This window comes from Triticum aestivum, chromosome 3A, assembly GCF_018294505.1.
Source record: "Triticum aestivum cultivar Chinese Spring chromosome 3A, IWGSC CS RefSeq v2.1, whole genome shotgun sequence".
Lineage (NCBI taxonomy): Eukaryota > Viridiplantae > Streptophyta > Magnoliopsida > Poales > Poaceae > Triticum > Triticum aestivum.
The window spans coordinates 671,812,937-671,829,630 of NC_057800.1; the positions used below are offsets into that span (position 1 = coordinate 671,812,937).

The 16,694-nt window shown below is 45.8% G+C and overlaps 1 protein-coding gene across 1 annotated transcript; it reads right to left on the reverse strand.

The window, feature by feature from the left end:
- Positions 1-12,931: 12,931 nt before the first annotated feature.
- LOC123059032 (uncharacterized protein At4g15970-like) lies at positions 12,932-14,220 on the reverse strand. The gene has a single exon (XM_044481689.1). The coding sequence runs from the start codon at positions 14,154-14,156 to the stop codon at positions 13,059-13,061; it is 1,098 nt and encodes a 365-aa protein (XP_044337624.1). The 5' UTR covers positions 14,157-14,220; the 3' UTR covers positions 12,932-13,058.
- Positions 14,221-16,694: the final 2,474 nt, after the last annotated feature.

The window sequence follows — 16,694 nt, forward strand, 5'->3', positions numbered from 1 at the left end:
CCGGGAGCTGTTTTGGTTCGGATAAGTCCTCCGTTCCAAATTACTTGTCTTGGACTTGTCTAGATACAGATGTATCTAGACTCATTTTAATGCTAGATACCTCCGTATCTAGACAAATCTAAGACAAGTAATTTGGAACGGAGGGAGTAGTTTTAATCGCCAACAAGTTATCTATTGTACTCGCAGTAGATAATTTGATTAACTGGGTAATTATGTACAAGTAGCACTACATCTCTTTGTGCGAGTCATACTTCATTGTTTACATGACCTGACATGCAAGAACGATGTGTCATCTACCGTCTCAAAAGAAAAGAAAAAAGTTCGTTGTCGTACTAGTACGATTCTGTACATGTCCTGGCACACAAGTTTGATGGAACGTGTGGCCATGGATGAAGTCGTTGCATTGCTGTGAAAAATCAGCATCATCCGCGTACTAGCGTTGGTCAGTTACGTGGGTCGAAGGATGATAAAATGTAGTGCAAGTCTCTGCCAGACCACCTGTGAATGGTAGAACGGGGAAGGGTCAAGGGTGCGTCGCATTTCTTGCGCGGCGGGTCTCGCCGTTGAAGCCGACCCCGCACCCTGGCCGGCGACAGCAACTTCCTCGCGGGCGGGCGCGCGCACGAGGGGCGGTGGTGCGTGCGCCATCGCCACCGTCCAGGCAAAGCGGCGGCGAGATGGACGGTCCACGGGAGTCCAGCGCGCTCTTCTCACTGCTCCTGGAGACCTGGAGTAGTACGTGACGGTGATGGTGCGGCCATTGACTGTGTACGGCCCACCACCAGGGCGACCCTGCTGATGGCGACCTCTTCGTGGCGCCCACCAGTGCCGAGACACCGTTTTTCTTCTTCTTCTCTTCCGTTGTTTGATTTGAGGTTGCAGCTGTGTTGTGTATTGAACAATCGAGAGAAGTGATCATTGAAGACGTTGATACTGGAGCTGGCTGGCACGATCGTTTCCCAGATCACGCACCGTTGTCCCCCGCTGGAAGTTTTTCTTTTTTTTAGAAATCCGCTGGAAGTTGTTGGGCCTCCGAGCGCGGTGCTGGGCTGGACGTACGATCCAAACCCATGACTGATTGAGACCACCCTTGCCTTATGTAGGATCTATTTCTCGCCAGCTGCGAGACATAAGTTATAGTCTCGCCTATGGCGCGGCGCTACTACGTCGACACACTATTGTAGGTGCCTGACGATTTTTCCTCCTTGTGGCTTTCTTTATCTATTTTTCAGGTTTTTTTGTTTTCTATTTATTTTGGTTTTCTTTTTTTGATTTTCATCGGTTTTCTTCAGTTTTTTCCATACACATTGTGTATTTATTTTTCGTATACATTAGGAAAATTTCTTATACACAAATATTTTTTTTAGATACATGATGATGTTTGGTGTCTACTTTTTTCATGCACATTGTACATATTTTTATATATATGAAACCAATATACGCATTTAACAATTCTCAAATACAAGATTAACATTTTCTAAATACATGTTTTGAGGGGAAATATTCGATTACATGTTAGACAAAATTCAAATACAGACTGTAACTTTTTTGAATGATACAAAACATTTTTTACATTGTGTATTTTTTTAAATGTCACAATTACCTAGACATTTTTAAAATGTAACATACATTTTTAATGGTATGATTTTTTCACATTATATAATTTTCCCAAAAATGTCACGTACAGTTTTTTGAAACACAAGAACATTTTTAAAATGCCACATGCTCTTTTTGAATGGTACAAACATTTTCTAAAAACTGAGCCACATTTTTTTTACTGCATGAACATTTTTTAAATGTGTGGTGAACACTTATAAAAACTTAACTAAATTAATTTTGCATAACATGAGTATTTAGTATTTTCCTTCAAAACATAAACAAAAGTACAGAAAAAAAAGGAAAAAACACGCGTGTGACGACAACGTGACGAACCCACATGGCTACCGGTCTGCCCCACTACCAGCTCCTTGTAGGCGAGTCGAGATACTGTAGGAAGTGTGTCTAGAGAGGAGTGAATAGACTAGTTGCCAAATTTAAATGACTCTTTTCCCATTTAAAATTCTTGGCATATTTTAGCTTTAGCTAGCAAATCAAATAACACACACACACATGCAGTTCTAGAATATAGTGAAGGAAATATGCCCTAGAGGCAATAATAAAGTTGTTATTTATATTTCCTTATATCATGATAAATGTTTATTATTCATGCTAGAATTGTATTAACCGGAAACTTGGTACATGTGTGAATACACAAACAATCAGAGTGTCCCTAGTATGCCTTTACTTGACTAGCTCGCTAAACAAAGATGGTTAAGTTCCCTAACCATAGCATGTGTTGTCATTTGATAAACGGGATAACATCATTAGAGAATGATGTGATGGACAAGACCCATCCGTTAGCTTAGCATAATGATTATTTAGTTTTATTGCTATTGCTTTCTTCATGACTTATACATGTTCCTCTGACTATGAGATTATGCAACTACCGAATACCGGAGTAACACCTTGTGTGCTATCAAACGTCACAACGTAACTGGGTGATTATAAAGATGCTCTACAAGTGTCTCCGATGGTGTTTGTTGAGTTGGCATAGATCGAGATTAGAATTTGTCACTCCGTGTATCGGAGAGGTATCTCTGGGCCCTCTCGGTAATGCACATCACTATGAGCCTTGCAAGCAATATGACTAATGAGCTAGTTACGGGATGATGCATTACGGAACGAGTAAAGAGACTTGTCGGTGACGAGATTGAACTAGGTATGATGATACCGACGATCGAATCTCGGGCAAGTAACATACCGATGACAAAGGGAATAACGTATGTTGTTATGCGGTTTGACCGATAAAGATCTTCGTAGAATATGTAGGAGCCAATATGAGCATCTAGGTTCCGCTATTGGTTATTGACCGGAGATGTGTCTCGGTCATGTCTACATAGTTCTCGAACACGTAGGGTCCACACGCTTAACGTTCGATGACGATTTGTATTATGAGTTATTATGTGATTTGATGACTGAAGATTGATCGGAGTACCAGATGAGATCACAGACATGACGAGGAGTCTCAAAATGGTTGAGAGGTAAAGATCCATATATTGGAAGGTTGCATTCGGACATCGGAATGGTTCCGAGTGATTCGGGCATTTTTCCGGAGTACCGGGAGGTTACGGGAACCCCCCGGGAAAAATCATGGGCCTTATGGGCCATGGGAGAGAAGAGAGGACATCCCACAAGTGGAGTCCAAATAGGAAGGGGAGGGGGCGCCCCCCCCCTTTCCCTCTAGCCCCTCCTCTCCTTCTCCATTTCCCCCTCCGTAGAAAGGAAGGAGGGGGCCGAATCCTACTTGGATCGGGAGTCCAAGTAGGACTCCTCCCTTGGCGCGCCCCCTCTAGGGCCGGCCTCCTCCTCCCCCCTCTATATACGTGGGAGGGGGGCACCCCAAAGGCATACCAAGTCTTCTCTTAGCCGTGTGCGGTGTCCCCCTCCACAGTTACACACCTCGGTCATATTGTCATAGTGCTTAGGCGAAGCCCTGCGCCGGTAACTTCATCATCACCGTCAACACGCCATCATGCTAATGAAACTCTCCCTCGTCCTCAACTGGATCAAGAGCTCGAGGGACGTCATCATGCTGAACGTGTGCTGAACACGGAGGTACCGTACGCTCGGTGCTAGGATCGGTTGGATCGCGAAGGCGTTCGACTACATCAACCGCGTTACTAAACGCTTCCGCTTTTGGTCTACAAGGGTACGTGGACACACTCTCCCCTCTCGTTGCTATGCATCTTCTAGATAGATCTTGCGTGATCATAGGAATTTTTTTGAAATACTGTGTTCCCCAACATATAGGCAGCGGAAATTAGACATTCCAAGTTATAGTAATGTGGAGAGTAGAGTTTGTAGATACACCAACGTAATGCTGACACGGAAGATTTTGACCCGTGGTTCCGATAGGTGGTGCGATCATACGTCCATGTTGATGGAGGCTTCGATCTCAAAAGATTATGGTTGCAAGATTCCATGGAGTAATCGAGTCCACGAAAAGCTCACCCACAAAGGGTCCACGATGATCCCACCATGACTTACGTCCATGAATGACTAGTTTCACTTAGGGTAGATCTTCATGAAGCAGGTGATCTAGAAAGCCAACCACCTGACTTTTGCCTCAAATTTTTGTGCCTCAGCCTTCCCAATGGCAACGTCGTGTAACTCCTCATCGAGAAACTCCATGTTCTTTAACATCTCTTCTAGATTGATCCTTCCTTGCCCGACTACGATGAAGAATCCCTCTATGTTGCCATGGCGGCGCACTAGGTTTATCACAAATTCGACATTGCGAAAAGCTATTCCTTGTTTTGCCTTTTTTATGCAATATAGCCGGTATGTCACTAATTGAGCATTGGAACGAGTATTTGCAAGCAATAAACAACAACATTAATTTAAAATGCAAATTTGTGCAAATAAAATATTGGGACAAATAAAATGCAAGTTTTTGCACAAATAAAACATTAATATATTGGGCAACACGCACATGACATAGATATCAGTAGCACCCTTACAACTTAGCACAACATAGCACGACATAGACCAAAGTGCACGGTAGACACGGCACAACATAGATCAACCCTAACACACAACAGGACCAACACACAACACCGAACACGAGCTGGACCTACACCACCAAGTTCACTTCGGGTGCCCGTTCACTCCTCATCCTCAATGTTGCACGCGAGTGTGTTCATGCCATTGGCGGTGGGGAAGATGTTCTCGAAGTTAGAGAAGATGTTGTGGGTGGTGAAGGCGATGAAATCGCACCCACATCAAAAGACTTGGCCGAGGAGGAAGGAGGCACCGAAGGGGTTGATGAAGTGAGCAAGGAGCCCAATTATAAGGGTTTCGTTGCCACAAACCTCTTCGAGGTGGAACATCACCGGAGAGCCTCGTGGGAGGTGGCGGTAGCCGGCCCCAACGAAGAAGTTTGCTAACTCCCTTTGCCCCCTCCACCTCGTGGGACGGGATCTGTCTTTTGCTTTGGCTTTTGGTGAAGAAGAAGGGGCACAGATGGATGTGAGATCGAGTGAAGAGGAAGAGGTAGACAAAAGGTGTTTAAATAGCCGTGGTGCACCGTTTCACCGCTTTCATCGTGGCACTACCCTCCCCTAATAATGACAATAATAGCCCAACGGAGCCCTAGGCATTTTTCACACTGAATCGAGGCATGTCGATCGGTAAATCGAGGTTGCACTAGTTGCCCTGATGCAATGATTCTGAGTGGCTCTGCATCGAGCGGTTACTGCATTGGCCGGTGGAGCGTGCTTGTGGTTTTGCGGCTGGCATGCGTGGCCGCGTACATGTTGGGTCGGGTAGCTGCACACGCAAGCATGGCAACGTGGTGGTTGCACGTGCATGCATGGCAGGCCGAGCCGGTGCCCATTCTACGACGAACGGACCAAAGAACGACGACCCAATGGTCTGACGAGCGCGCCCAACCGAATCCATGCATTTGAAAAAAAAAGTCCAGCCAATCAGGTCGCAGAACCAGCCTCTCACGGATTGCCCATGTGAATTTTTAAAGTTATTTAGGCCAGAATAAAAAGTTCACATGGCTTCACATGAGTCTAGGGATTTTTTTTATATTTTCAGGATTTTTTCTGAGCTTATTTGGATTTATTTAGGCCCCAAAACCCTCTCTCAGTACGTAAATAAAGAAAACCCTTTTTTTCCAAGACGAAACAATATCCAGCCCAAGCGCTCACTGTCCGGCCCACATCCACTTTGGACCCACGGCCGTTGTCGCTTGCCCCTCTTTTGCCGCTGCCAGACGGGTTTAGAGTTAAGCATGGCATATTTTGTCCAAACGATCCCAATAATAGGCATGGACATTTTGCACACTAGATGTCAAGGTTTTTTTTTGGCTCATTTAGAGAAGGTAGAAAAAACTTGCTTAGAAATGGGGTTGTTTACCCTAGCATTGGAGCTCATTTGAATCACATTTTTCATGACTATGAGTTTTACTTCACAAAAGTGCTCAGATTGATCACCTAACATGCATACTACTTGTGAAAGCATTGAAACATCAATACTCATCAAAGTATAAAGTTAAAATCTGGCTCAAATTTGAAATCTAGCACATAGTTTTCAACGTACAATACACATCAAAGTAAATAACATTACATCACACAAGTTGAGACTCATAGACTAATCGACACTGGAGTTTTCACTACTAGTTTTTCTTACCACTCTATTTCTTTTTCGTCTTCTTCTTACCACTGCTTGTTTTTAATTATACAACACACATTTCAGTAATGCTCTTGGTTTTCTTCACTTGAATAGCTTCAGCTTCCACCACAACAGCAGGAATACTTTCAGTTTGCACCATAACATCCAAAAGAGGCTCAGTTTGCAACACAAGAGCTTGAATAGCTTCAGTTTTCACCACAACATCCAAAAGACGCTCACTTTGCAACACAACAGCTGGAATAGCTTCAGTTTGCAACACATCATCCAAAGTTGGCTCATTTTGCAACACAACATCCAAAACTGGCTTTGCAACACAACATCCTAAATTGTTTCATTTTTTCCACAATATCTAAATCTGGCTCATTTTACACCACAACATCCAAATTTGGAATAGCTTTAGTTTGCACGGCTTTACCATTAAACATGATCTACACACATCTCTTTTTTATACAATCATTGAGTTTTACCTCTTTTGTTGGCCAACAATCTTCAACAACAAGGGGCTGACATGCACGTCTCCTCCTCACAAACAAAGCATGTCATTTGGTTAGTAATTAAAAAAAGTAGCCAAATAAAAATAACTAAAACATGAACATACTTTGGCCTTTCAGGAGTGTAACGACATTTCGGAGATCCTTTAAGGCGCCCAATTTCCTGGCACCACTTGCATCTATTATTTTTTAACCTTTTTGGGTCCTTCTTGGCTTTGTATCTTTCTTCCCTTCTTGCTACCCCACCTTTCTCAAACCATGCCTTGAATCTACTCTCTTTAGGCCCACCAACCTTTCTTTTCGTTATGGGAGGACACATGGAAAATTTGATTTCCACTTCTGGCCACTGAGACTGATTTGTGTTGGAATTGGAGTTGCATACGCAGCCTTGAATCTTGCTACTGAGTAATATTCATGCAAATATGATTGCATGTTTATCTTCAATTGGGAGGCCAAGAAAAGTATGGCATTCTCACATGGTTTCCTAGTGTTTTGCCACTCGTGGCAAGTGCAGACATGCATTTCAGTGTTAACAACATGCCTCCTTCCAGTCTTGGTATCTCTAACTTCAGCACCCCACACTGAAGATTTTTAAACGGACAAATGTGCAAGATTTTTGCTTCTATTATACACTGCAGAAAACTTATGCCCTTGCAGACAATCACCAATCATTCTCAATTCCCACAAGCGCATGATCATGATCCTGATTTGGACAACCATGTCATGCACAGACAAGTTTCTTCACTACTTCACTTTGTTGTTAAAATTTTCTGCCAAGTTGTTGTTGATATGGTCACATTTGATGGCAGTGTTAAATCTTGACTTGTACCATAGTAGAGAATGGTAGGTGTTCACCCATGGACCAAACTCAGTGCATGCTGCCATTATCTTACCAAGATGATATGAATGTGTAGTGTAAGATCTTACTACTGGCCACTGCTACCTCTTGAGCACTGCGTTGGATTTCCCCGAAGAGGAGAGGATGATGCAGCAAAGTAGCGTAAGTATCCCTCAGTTTTTGAGAACCAAGGTATCAATCCAGTAGGAGGCTACGCGCGAGTCCCTCGTACCTACACAAAAACAATAGCTCAACGCAACCAACGCGCTTAGGGGTTGTCAATCCCTTCACGTTCACTTACGAAAGTGAGATCTGATAGAGATGATAAATAATATTTTTGGTATTTTTGGTATAAAGATGCAAAGTGAAAAGTAAAAGGCAAAGTAAAAAAAGCAAAGCAATAATAAAAGTGATAGAGATTGATATGATGAGAAAGAGACCCAGGGACCATAGGTTTCACTAATGGCTTCTCTCAAGAGCATAAGTATTCTATGGTGGGTGAACAAATTACTGTTGAGCAATTGACAGAATTGAGCATAGTTATGAGAATATCTAGGTATGATCATGTATCTAGACATCACGTCCGAGACAAGTAGACCGACTCCTGCCTGCATCTACTACTATTACTCCACTCATCGACCGCCATCCAGCATGCATCTAGAGTATTAAGTTAAAAACAGAGTAATGCCTTAAGCAAGATGACATGATGTAGAGGGATAGTTTCATGCAATATGATAAAAACCCCATCTTGTTATCCTCGATGGCAACAATACAATACGTGCCTTGCTGCCCCTTCTGTCACTGGGAAAGGACACCGCAAGATCGAACCCAAAGCTAAGCACTTCTCCCATGGCAAGAAAAACCAATCTAGTAGGCCAAACCAAACTGATAATTCGAAGAGACTTGCAAAGATAACCAATCATACATAAAATAATTCAGAGAAGATTCAAATATTATTCATAGATAGACTGGATCATAAACCCACAATTCATCGGTCTCAACAAACACACCGCAAAAACAAGATTACATCGAATAGATCTCCACGAGAGAGGGGGAGAACATTGTATTGAGATCCAAAAAGAGAGAAGAAGCCATCTAGCTACTAACTATGGACCCGTAGGTCTGAAGTAAACTACTCACACTTCATCGGAGGGGCTTGGATGATGATGTAGAAGCCCTCCGTGATCGATGCCCCCTCTGGCGGAGTTCCGGAACAGGCCCCAAGATGGGATCTCGTGGATACAAAAAGTTGCGGCGGTGGAATTAGGTTTTTGGCTCCGTATCTGATCGTTTGGGGGTACGTGGGTATATATAGGAGGAAGAAGTACGTCGGTGGAGCAACAGGGGTCCCACGAGGGTGGAGGGCGCGACTGGGGGGGCAGGCGCCCCCGCTACCTCGTGGCCTCCTGTTAATTGGCTTGACGTAGGGTCCAAGTCTCCTGAGTTGTATTCGGTGAGAAAATCACGTTCCCGAAGGTTTCATTCCGTTTGGACTCCGTTTGATAGTCCTTTTCTTCGAAACCCTAAAACAGGCAAAAAACAACAATTCTGGGCCGGGCCTCCGGTTAATAGGTTAGTCCCAAAAATAATATAAAAGTGGATAATGAAGCCCAATAATGTCCAAAACAGTAGATAATATAGTATGGAGCAATCAAAAATTATAGATATGTTGGAGACGTATCAGCCACATGCACCTAAATTCTTCTCCTCTGATTTTTTTGATAAAATTCACCCACTTATGGTCGAAGCACTCCCTATGCTCACCAGGGAAAAAAAAATCATGACTGCACTTTCTAGCCCTTTACATGCATTTGTGTGGACTGTCAAAGGTAACACTGGCCCGATTGGAAAAATTCATGAACCATGTCAATGGAACCTTTGTCTCTAACTAAAACAAGCCAATAGCATCAGGAAACATCCAATTATGGCCATCTAGAGCATTGCATGATGCCAATTGACCTTCCACTTGCCAATCAAAAAAAGATGAGTCTATGCTAAAATATGGACGACACCCTAGTTTGATGCCATCGATGCAAGGCTTTAAAGCTATAAAGGACTTAGAGAAAAAGACTTTGCCATCCTCTGTTACCTCATTATCTATCTCAACAACATTGTCAGGTGACCTCTTCTCCACCTCTGCTTTGAAGTTATAAAACATCCTAAAGGTATTTTCCCAATCACCACATAATTATTTCATTGCCCTTTGTTTTTCCTTTCACACTATGGTATATTTTAGCTTAATGGGGTATTGCTTTTCTAAGTCTACTAAAAGTTTCTTTGTAGTAGTTTTTGGTTTCTTGGCTAAAATATGAGTGATCTTTTCTTCAACCCAAACTGTGATGTCATGGTTAATACTCTCTGTGAACTTGTAATACGATTATGTTAATGTGTGGTTTGATTAATCCTGGTGGTACTTCTATCAAGTTGGCGTCTAGCAGATATGTACCACTTGCAAGGCTTGGCACTTCCATCAAAATCTCTGCTCCTCGCATAAAACTTCTTTCTATCACTCCACTAATTCTTGGCATCAAACTCATGTTTGACTACATAAGTCTTGAAACACATCCTAAACTCATCCATGTTTGGCTACAACTTCCCTACTTCAATAACAAGGTTTCCTTTGTCATAGACATTTACTAGCTCATCATCATGCGCATCATCTACATTATGTGCAACATCTTCCACCAACTGTCCATCCACATCTTCAGATGAATCTCTGTTAGCATCAACAAGCAAACTAGATTCACCCCTTTCCTCCTTACCTCTATCATCTACTAGAATGCTAAGTTTTTTGGCCATCTTAGTGTCAGCCATTGGTGTAATGACCAAATCAGCAGGGTCATCTAATTCTATCCTTTGGTTTAGAGGAATCTTGTAGGAATTTCATAGGATAGGATTTCCATAGGAAAAATTCCTTTAGAGCCCTTTGGTTTGTAGGAATGGAATCCTATTTCTATGGAGAAATTCTTCCTATCCTCCACATTTCATAGGAAAAAAAACATTAGTCTAGACTCAATGGAAAAAATATCCTATGATGTGAATCAAAGGACATCTTCTTTCCTATTTCTACTCATAGGATTTAAGATACATGACATCTTATTTTCTATGACTTTCCTATTCGTATGATTTTCCTACCATATGAACCAAAGGAGGCCTAAATTCACACAAGCAACCCTTGCAGCACCATGATAGCCTTCTTGTGCATTTGCGTCATCCCCTCGGCTAATATTGTCACTAAACCGGTACATATGGGCATTATCTCCCTCTGTGTAGCGCAATCATTATCTAAACATCTGCGAAGCCAACTTTGAAGGCACATATCCAACCTTAGAATCTGATTTCAGATCAATGAGCTCCGCATTAAAGGTAGCCTGTTTGCTTGTCCAGCCGTCTTGCCGGTTGACATCCTCAATTCTCATATACCCGCCCTTCCAATTTTCGAACCATAACAATGCTACCTCTCGCTCTGGATTCCAAAAGATACTCTCTCCAATTTTCTCCATCACATTCTTCACGGCCTTCTCTTTCATGCTCTGTAGGTCTTGCTGCAAATTCAACCTCCCATTTTAGAATTGTATCTCTCTCTATGTTCCACATGCTACCATCACCTAGCTTCGACTTAGATGGAAAGAATTTGATCATGAATTCGAAGGTCCGCGCACCATCCCCCTATTTGTCAATGGTTGGTAGTGTGAGGTAGCGGAAGCAGACGAGGCCCAAATCGCATAGGTTGGAGAAATGTGCATTACCTATCCGAAGTTGTCTCTGGCGGCTCCACCTCGTTCAACCCACCAGTGCCTCCCATAATCTAGATTCTAAATCGGTCAAAAACAAAGACGACGCGGTCAGATCTAAATCGACATAGAGTGGAAAATAAGTGGGACCCACCTTCCTTAACATAACCTCGCCCTGTTGACGACTGTTTTATTTCCCCGTCGGGCCTTGACTGTTTGGCCTTTCTGAAACATCGTACGAGAGTTATTCTGTCCAACTGTCGCTCTCCTTCCAATAGGCGTGAAAAATGTCAAACTGTGGCCTTTGTACACTTTGCAAGCGGGAGCAAGAGTTTGTTGACCACCTTTTCTACAAATGCCGCTTCTCTATCTGCCTATGGGGATTAGTCAAGGACTGGCTGCAACTGGTGAGCATCGATACATCCTCATGGCACCTCTCGGACAACATCGAAGAGTGGTGGGTGGGCCTCTCCGACACATCTACCCCCAACAGGAAGGCGATGGCCTCGCTCACCATGCTCGTCGCCTGGACCATTTGGAATGAGAGGAATGCGCGAGTGTTCCGTCAGAAGAGTGCCCCACCGATAGTCCTACTCGCCAACATAAAGAAGGAGGCCATGCTTTGGGTAACTGCGGGTGCTAGAAAGTTGGGATACTTGATGACGCGAGAGTAGTTGGTCACATTCATTTGTGTTGTTGCGGCGCTGTCTGTGTTGTAACACAACCATAAACTCTATTCCTCTTATTAAATGAATGAGGTAAATCTTTTGCCTCTCTTTAAAAAAAATCACACATTGTAGGAGCTCCAGCTTGGCCCACACGAGCTCCACGTACGGGTCGCTCATGAAGTTGATGGTGGAGCTCAGGACAGGTTCAGAGACGTTTCCTCATCCAAAAAAAGATGAGGTAGTAGACCCGGTGCACGGTCTCGCAGTGGCGGTAGGCGAGCAATGCTACATTCACGAGGGCTTTACGGGCGTTTTATGGGGCTACGCTGACGTGGGTTGCACTAATTGGGCATTAGACGACGCCGACCCATCCTGAAAATCAAGAGGGTTGAGATTAGTGAGAGGGGAAAGGAAAGCCCGTTGATTAAGTAAAAATAGTCCGTGAGTGTAGCATTTTTGGCGGTAGGCCATGGCTTCGGGCTTCCACATCGACGAAGAGCGGTGGTCGAGGAAGTAATCGGTCTTCTCGCCAGCGAAGAAGCTCTCACGGAAGAGGCCCAACAGGGAGCCCCGCCGCGGGAACGCCTCGTTCACCGACGTGATGATAACCGTCCGGTTGCCCGTGGCCACATTGGGCAGAAGCTCAGCCAAACCTGCGAAATTGGACTGGGCATCCTGCGCACTGGATGATACAGTATTACGAGTATTATTGAACATTTAACGCTGGATGTATTTTCCTGGAAAAGATTACACACGTTATTGGAGAAAAATGTTCAGCAATAGACTCAAATATTCGCTAAGGATTTAAAAGATTTTATGCGTTTCTTGCTAATTAAATCATTGGTCACGAGTTAATGTTGTATTCCTCCTTCACTCTACTCAGTTTATTGTTTCTGATTCCGTATTTCTGTTGAGACAAGTCCTTTTGCACATCCTCATTAAATTTTAGATCTAGTCAAATCCCACAATATTTCGATCGATTTTCTAATCAATTGAGAGTTACAAGGCTGATTTGCAGTACTCTACTGCTTAACCGTGCAGGCATGCATGCATGCACGCGGCCGGACCTGGTCAGGGTCAGCGCTGCCTAGCTCATGGACTCCTCGCACTGGGCGGGGGCCGTCCACGTGCGCCCGCTGTCCCTTCTCTCCGGCGGCGCTAGGCTCGTGTAGTTCTTCCAGTCGGCGGCCATGTTGGTGAGGTCGTGCACCTTGTTCTCGAGCCCAATGCAGCAGTTGGCGTGCATGGTGCACACCCGGTCCATCTCGCCGTGGAGCTGGCAGAAGCCGTCGAAGAGCGCCGTGTCCAGGAACACGAACCTGATCCGCAGCTCGCCGCCCGCCAGCTCGCCCTTGATCTCGTCGAACACCGCCTGGTCGTGCTGGGTCGGCGGGAACCGCGACCGCGCCGCCCGCCACCGCCTCACCATCTCCACCGTGCGGTTGGTGGACTTGACGTAGTAGAAGCCGGTGTTGGGCGCGTTCGCCAGGGACTCGGCGTCGCCGTTGAACCGGTCGGTGGAGATGGCCATGTCGGCGTAGAGGCTGATGTGCCGGAACGGGTTGCGCAGCCACATGATGTCCACGTCGGTGAAGAGGTAGCTGTAGCCGAGCTGGAGGACGCGCTGCTGGAGCTCCAGCTTGGCCCACACCAGCTCCAGGTAGCTCCTGGTCATGAAGCGGTTGGCGGAGCTGACGTTGGCGGAGGTGACCTCGAGGAGGTAGCAGTGCGGGTGCACGGCCTCGCAGTGCGCCAGCGCGCCGGGGTCGACGGCCACGATGAGGGTGTGGTTGAGGAGGTGCGCGATCTCCTCGCCGCTATTGAAGCCCGCGCGGAAGAGGTCGAGGAGGGAGCCCGGCCGCGACCACGCCTCGTTCACCGACGTGATGATCACCGTCCCGTCGTCCGTGGCCACCCTCGGCAGCAGCTCCGCCAGCCCCGGGAACACCCTCTCCTCCGTGTCCGTGAGGTTGGCATCATGGGTCATCATCTGCTCATGAGCCGATGACCATCCATTGTTGTTCCCCAAGGTGTAGGTGGAGATGCTGGCCAGCCGCTCGCCGACCCGGTCGGAGGCGAGGAGGAAGAGCAGGAGCGTGGGGAGGAGAGCCCCGAGGAGGAACGAGGCCGAGTGGCTTCCGCCGCCGCCGCCGTGCTGCTTTCTCGGGCTGCCAACCATGCCCATCACCACCAAGTAGGCAATCGACAGGGGTACGCACGGTACGTTGTGGCAGCAGACACGAATGGAAACTGCGCGCCACTGTCGCACGTACCGCCGTCGATCTGCAGGTGCTTTAAAAGGAGACCTCTCTCGGCTCCGCAGGACGGACGCGCGTTGATCGCTTCAAACCTCAAAACGACGACCATATATACAGCCTGATGCGTGCGTGCGAAATAACTAGTCTTCCTGCTTCGATCCGACGTAGGATTCGGCCCTCTGTGTCAACGTGTGTCTTAGTCGTGATTCGGTAAAACAACGGCACACGCCACATGGTTTTGTACAACTTTTCAACGAATGCTAGCATGGAGTTACGTACGTGCTTTGATCTATCTCCAACAAGTAACCGTCAAACTGGCTTAATAAGAGCGTTTAGATAACTACTTTAGTGATCTAAACGTTCTTATATTAATTTACAGAGGGAGTACGTACTAGTCAATATAATTAGCGCGCGTGCCAGTTCTCGATCGACCGGCCGGTCTCTTCCAGAGTTGGAAATGTTCCGGCCGGGCGGCCAGATCCTGGAAGGCAAAAGTCGCGGAGCCTCGGGGTAGAAGGATTGAAGCTTGACAGCAAAGTTCAAAGTCTAGTCAACCTAAGGTGCAACGTTTCCCTCTTTGGCGCCTCTTTCATGGGCTGCCTTTTGACAATGACAACGGTTCAACGCGTCCATTCGTGCTAGTATGAGAGAGCTTTGCTGTACCTACGGACTAATTTTACAAGGATTCAAGAGGAAATTTTTCTGTGGATGCATTCAGTTCATAGGAAAACCGTACACGAACTCCGTAGGAATACTATCCTATGTGTTTTGAGAAAACTAAACATCCATTCAAAGCTTTCTTTTTTTTTACATAAGAACGGGGACAGACAATTCCTTAGGATGGCATTTATCATCCTATCAAATGTTTGTACTACCCCTAATTCCTACGTTTTAGTTTCCTCCAAACCAAATGAGCCCTACATTGTGGATGCTCAAGGTGGAAGTCTATATGTGGGTTCATGACTGAAGTTTTTTTACCACACTCTCTCTTCGTCTCTTTTTTACTTCGCATATAAGATTTGTCATCGCAAATTTTGATCAACATCTACACTACTAAAGATATATACTATGAAAATTATTTCATGATGCATCTAATGATCTTGGTTTGATATTGTGAAAGTTGATATTTTCTTATAAACTTGGTCAAACTTCATGAAGTTGGACTTAAGATAAATCGTATATGCAGAGTAAAAACACAAAGCATAGGAATAATTTCAAAGTATTATGTTAGGGGCCTGATCTAGATCGAGAGGGAAGGAGGTAGGTGGGGAATTTCTTAGAGGAGAAGGAGGCCAGGAAGGAGAAGGACAGCTTCTCTCATGAGTATATTCGATTACAATAATTCTCGATGCCTCTCATCGATGCCCAACTGGCTACTTAACGACCGCCAGCCCGCACCCTCCCAGCCGGACCGCTCACGCGGCCATTGAGCCACCCTGCTTCTCTGCCATGGTGACCCCACTCGTCAGTACTGGTTCCGTGGCCAGGGCCTGCCTGTTAGTCGTGACATTCCCCCCTCTTTGAGAACCGCCTTGACCCCAAGGCGGTGACGACGGAAACTTCTCTTGAAGCTTCTCTGGATCCTCCCAAATAGCCAGGTTAGTAGGCAGGTCGCTCCATTGTATCAGGGTGCGGAGCTTCATCTCGCCTTGGAAGCGAACCATCTTGCATTCCAACACCTGGTCGGGAGAGTGAGATGCCTGCAAAACAGAGTCAGATGGAGGTAATTCTGCACTGACTGGAACTGTTGCTCCCACCGCTTTCTTCAGCAGCGACACATGAACTACTGGGTGAATCTTGCTGGTTTCTGGCAAGTCGAGGCGATACGCCACTGCGCCTACTTTGGCTTGAATGATGTACGGTCCATAGTAGCGGAACGCCAACTTCTGAAACGACCGCCTTGCCACCAAAGTTTGAATGAAAGGCTGTAGCTTAAGTAACACCGCGTCTCCCACCTCAAAAGACCGGTCAGTACAGTGACGGTCTGCCTGTTTCTTCATACGGTCCTGAGCTTTCTTCAGCTGCTACTGTAGATGGTCCAGCAAGATTTCACGCTCCTGCAACCACGCTGCTAGGTCCGGTACAGTACTGCTGTCCACCTGATCGATGCCGAACTCACGTGGCAGTTGCCCATAGATCACTTCAAACGGGGTGCGCCCTAGCGCCGAGTGGAAACTGGTGTTGTACCAGTATTCCGCCAACGAGAGCCATTTTGACTAGTTCCCCGGGCAGGAGTGCACCGAATAGCGCAAGTACGTCTCCAGGCACTGGTTGACTCGCTCAGTTTGCCCATCCATTTGCGGGTGGTACGAAGAGCTCATCCGCAGTTCGGTTCTGCACAGGCGAAACAGCTCCTGCCACACTTGACTCGTGAAGATGCGGTCTCTGTCCGAAATAATTCCCAATGGCATCCCGTGGAGCCTGTAAATCTCATGTATGAAGGCCTTTGCAATGTCCAGGGCCGT

What these genes read in the sequence shown, in the direction of transcription:
- LOC123059032 (XM_044481689.1), bottom strand. Translation starts at nt 14,156, where the DNA reads ATGGGCATGGTTGGCAGCCCGAGAAAGCAGCACGGCGGCGGCGGCGGA.